This window comes from Hirundo rustica, chromosome 8, assembly GCF_015227805.2.
Source record: "Hirundo rustica isolate bHirRus1 chromosome 8, bHirRus1.pri.v3, whole genome shotgun sequence".
In the NCBI taxonomy this organism is placed as follows: domain Eukaryota; kingdom Metazoa; phylum Chordata; class Aves; order Passeriformes; family Hirundinidae; genus Hirundo; species Hirundo rustica.
Window position 1 is genome coordinate 15,617,396 of NC_053457.1, and position 4,991 is coordinate 15,622,386.

The window sequence follows — 4,991 nt, forward strand, 5'->3', positions numbered from 1 at the left end:
AATAAATAGAAGTAAATATATTGTGAAGGCACTATTTAACAATCCTACACTATTAATGCCAGTTTCTTTTGAAAAAGATAAATGTTTGATAAATGTTTATGCTTCAGAAATTGTGAAACAAAGGACTAAGGGTGGGAAAGAGCCTAGAAACTTACAGGAAGAAACAAAGGCACAGTGGGTTTGAAGACATAATAAGTATACTTGAACACTTATTCTTAAAAATTCTATCACAAAAATACTTATGAGAAGATAACAGATGATAAAACATTTGTAGAAAGACCACACTTACTTCAACTACCAATGAAAAATACAATTACTTGAAAAAGAGAAAAAGGCATGAGAGGATCCTGGGAAAGAACAGACTGTCCAGATAAGTAGAGAAAAGGCAGGTGGGTGCATTTGTTAGTAGATGGGTAACAAATTGGTGGAATATAATTTGATATGTAAGAAAAAGAGTTGGAGTTACAAGCCAACCCTAAGAACCATATAGTTCTGAACACACTGCGAGGACATTGTATATACAAACGTCCATTCACCTTAAAATGGATGCAGAACTCAGAGCAGGCTCCTCTGTCTGCTTGCGCAATGAAAGCTTCTAATCAATTATGTATACAGGTAATGACTGGCCAAATATCAGTTAGAAGCATTACACCACTCAAAATTAAAAACACAAGGGGTAAAGCAAGTAATCAAGGCAGTTAACAAGAGAACAAGGCATTCATAAACCTTCAAAATCATCGCAGGACTCCCAGTACCCCCAAAACTGACAGGTTTCCTCCAGGTGAATTAATGGACATTAAGAGCAGTTTCAAAACCTAAGGGCATCTATGAAGCCAACACAATGCATTCCTTCTTCCCACTGGCAATTCTACACTTAAGGAGAAAATTCCTTGCAAGAGTGTAATACAGGAAGACTGTAAGAGGACTTTATCATAACAGAAATTAAATCTGAGTAAAATCAACCAATTACAATTCTGTTTTTCTGATGTAACTACTCAAGATACCCGATTTTATAAAGAAATTAATTCCAAGGATTATATTAGAGAAACTCAAACATTTCTCTCCCCCTTCCATCATCTTTCTAGCAAACCAATAGGGTGATTCACAAACAAGTGAGTAATTCATTTTTTGGCAACCCTCTGTAGTCAATATTGTGTATATTCGCAACAAGATACCCCAAGCCTTAACATGAAATTTTCAGTGAGTATGACAGTAATATTTAAAGATATCCAGGAAGAAGGGAAAAAAAAACTTGCAAAAAGTCAGAAAGCCATAAATGGTGTGTGTGTGCAGGTTGTTTGTTTAAGAGACAGCCAACAGCACTTCCATCAGTCTTAGGGAGACTCTCTTGGAACCAGTTAATGAAGAATTAGACACTTAGGACAAACTGAAAACAATTGAAAAAGCTAGAAATCCTTCCTATTACATAACTTGTCTGACTATTTCCACACCAAAACACAGGCTGAGCTCCAGACTGGAGAAAAAGACTAACAATATAGCTCCTCTCGTTTCCTTTTAGCATTTAACAGAAGAACCTAGTATCTAACCTCACTTTTTGTCTGCATAGGCATAAGTAAAGTGGCAAACTGTGGAAATAAAAATACACAGCTCAGTTTTGAATTATCACATGCAAAATGACTCACTACAAGCTACAACCTCAGGACCCAGCAAGTTCTGTGTTTTCTGACTTAAAAACACTGTCAAGAAGAGGTATTAAAAGCAGCTAAATTGGTACAGGAGTTCTGAAATCCAAGGAGATTCCAGACAGTGACAGACCTCACGTCAGACCAGACTTACTGGCAACACAACTGTGTACAGTAAGGTACCTGCAAGTGTTCCACATTGGTAGGATCACGTGTGACTTCACAGCGTGAATAAATAATTATTTAGGCCACAAATCCACATTCACATTCTTCTCAAAATAACTCAGCCCAGAGCCTGGGAATTGCGAGCAAGGGCCCTAAAGGAGGCAACAGTATCCTCTCAAAACGTCCCTCCTGTTAAAATAAGACTCTCATACAAAGGAATTAGGTGTCTACAGATAAAACCTGAAATACATGAACCAAGTTTAAGCAATAGAAGCCTTGCCTATGCAAGTCTGCAGAACCCAGAACAGCAACATCTCAGTATGGTGTAAATAATTACAATTATCACAGCAATGTTAGCTATTGTGTCATACACCTCAGAAAAGAGCCTGAAGAGTGCTAATATGCACAATCTACTGAAGTGTCCTTTCCTTTTAATGCAACAAGTGGGTGTCAGCAGAGAGAGCAACTGCTGCTTGATGTAATTCGGTCAAGAGAGCTCAAGGAACTAGGTCAAGACCCAGAACATGCACTCATACATCGAACCAGTGGAGAAAAGTTGGCTGAAAGCAACTAGAAGTTGGGAAAAAAAAATCACCTTTGCAAACATCAGTCTGACTTGCAGAGCCATACAAAGCAGTTCCATACCTCTCTGCCAAACTAAAGATGTCTTTACTTCCACAACAGTACGTTTTTAAAAATTCAGCTCCTTTCCAGCAAGCTAACACGTGCAACAAGACTTCATGCAAAACACGAGATAAATATATATATGTATATGCTTTGCCCTATGCAAAATGCTTATTTCTACATCTCAGGACTCACAGCTTTTAAAAATGCCAACACAGTTCCCTTTCTTTACAGCAGTAGAATTTAAAACTTAATCTGCTCTGGAAAGCCTATGGTTAATGCAAAGTGTACTTTCTGGTACTAAACCAGTGAAAACTGAACATTTATGCATAGCACAACATGGCCAGATTCCAACTCAATTCAATATAAATTGCATTCTCTATTCATGCAAGGGTAATATTTCAGAAGAGAATAAAGTTCTGCAGTTCAGGATAGGGAGATATCAATGAGGCAGGTGACGGTTACAAAGATCATCAATAGCAGGAAAAGTACTGACACTGGCCTGAAGAAATGAGCGATAAAAGGAAAAGTAGAAAGAGTTTGTGTAATTTCTGTTAACTGCGTATCTGGTTCTGCTTAGTGCAAACATCACCTGAATTCCAGGGTCACGATGCAGTACAATAAGAGAGAAATCAAGTTTTGTTACAAAGAAAAAAAAAAAATCAAGCAAAGAGCTAATAGCTACATGTTAATTAAAAATAAACTTCAATTGCTAACGTTACCTATTTTGTGGCCAGCTATTAAATATAAATTACTATCAGCAGTAAGAAAAAAAAAGAACTCTTGAAGCAGGCACACTGTTGTTTGCCGACTTCTTTGTGACAGTGTTAAGGCCCTCTTGCTCCACTATTGCAAAAGAAAGAGCTAACTTACTAGAAAAACGAGAAATGCCAAGAATCAGACAAGGAAAATGGACTGCTCTATACAATGATGGCTCACATGGCTTTACATGAGTATCTTTATAGGAGTAACAAAAACCTCTATGAAACCTTTAGTGTACTTTAATCAAAGCATGTGGGAACCATGCAGTTATTCCCAGCCAAGTCTGCAGTTTGTTTATAGAAAACAGTTTTCAGATTTCCAAGAGCAATCCCTCAAAATCTACTCCGAAGAGCAGCACCACAATACCACGAGCGCACAGGGGGTGAAATCTCACCTAAAAGGCAGCTTTGTCTTAAGAACCCCGGTGAACTTACAGTTTCAATCTCTGGCCAGAATTTTATCCTGACAATGAATCCTACATAGGAATTCTCTCTGCTGCTCTGACTTTCCTTCGGCAGATCGCTTCACCTACCGCCACCCCCTGCCCCACAACTTCCACGAATCCAAAGAGCATCCCAACGAAAAAGGGTGACCTCACCTTTCATTTTGACAGTGGGGGAATTGGGTCCAGCCGATTGCTTTCTCCATCCTCTCCAGTTCTGGCAAAGGCTCTCTGCCTCAGAGATGAAGGAACAAAGAGAGTCTTCTTCAAAGCGATCGGAGTCTTCAAATGAAAACCTCTCCCCGTCCTCCCACTCTGCGAACATGAGTTCCATCACATCCGACAGGCGACGTGGGGAAAAAGAAGAAAGACAGGAACGGCACTGCTCACTTTAAACAGGTGAATGGACTTGAGGGCTCTTGCAATACCTAAAATCTCGGCTTTGATTTGATTCCCATACCACAGTACCAGGAAAAAACAAAGTCAGCGCTGTCTGAGATGGGAGAAGCAGGAAATAACTAAGGGGCAGCCGGTAAAAATTCCACGGGGAAAAAGTTCTTTAAAAAGTTAAAAAATGCTTATGTCCACAGAATGTACTTGAGGCGCAGGGGGCCGGTTAGTCCACGAGAGCTGCCTCCAGGCGGGACAGGTGCCTGCCGGGCACACGGAGGGTCCGAAGGCTCCGGGCGCTGCAGGACGAGGGAAGGGGCCGCCTTCCTCCTCCGGGGCTCCGGCGGGGGGGCCGCCGGTGTCTGTGCGCAGGGCCGGGTCTCCCTGAGGTTGTGCTTGTCTCACCCCCGGCGCAGGAACCGAGGGGAGGGAGGGCAGGGGCACCGGCGGGGGCCGGGAGGGAACAACTTCCCTCCCGCTCGCGGGGTCTTGAAAACGGCCCGGTGGGGCCGGAGCGCCCGCGGAGGGGCGGCGCGACCTCCCGGCTGCTCGTCGCGGGCGCCGGCACCGGCGGCGGCGCGGGCGGGCAGGCGGCGGCTCCGGCCTCACGGGGGCGCGGGCGGCGGCCGGCGGGGAGCGCCCGGCGCCGGTCCCGGCGGGCAGGGCGGGGACAGCCCGTCGCCGCTCCGGTCGCGGTGGCCCCGCGGTGTCTCTATGAGCCCATGGCCGGCGGGCCCCGCTGGAAGCCCCCGAGCCCGGCGCGGCCCCGGCGGTTCGCGGCCCCGGCGGGTCCCGTCGCTGCCCGGCGCGGGCACCAAGATGGCTCCGCGCTTCCCAGCTTCACCTGCGACACCCCCCGCCAGCTGAGCGCCGCTTCCGCCGCCGCGCTTCCGGCTTCCGCCGCGCGGGGCATGCCGGGCGGGGCGGGCGCTCCCCGCCGGGCGGTGCAGCAGCGGGAGCCCCGC

At 45.3% G+C, this 4,991-nt stretch overlaps 1 protein-coding gene across 3 annotated transcripts in view; it reads right to left on the minus strand.

The window, feature by feature from the left end:
- ZSWIM8 (zinc finger SWIM-type containing 8) overlaps nucleotides 1-4,512 on the minus strand; it is a 59,208-nt gene extending 54,696 nt beyond the window's left edge. For all 3 annotated transcript variants that reach the window (XM_040071807.2, XM_040071806.2, XM_040071805.2), the window contains exon 1: nucleotides 3,793-4,512. In XM_040071807.2, coding sequence (XP_039927741.1) covers nucleotides 3,793-3,970 — 178 coding nt within the window. In that variant the 5' untranslated portion in view covers nucleotides 3,971-4,512. The remainder of the gene's footprint in view (nucleotides 1-3,792) is intronic.
- Nucleotides 4,513-4,991: the final 479 nt, after the last annotated feature.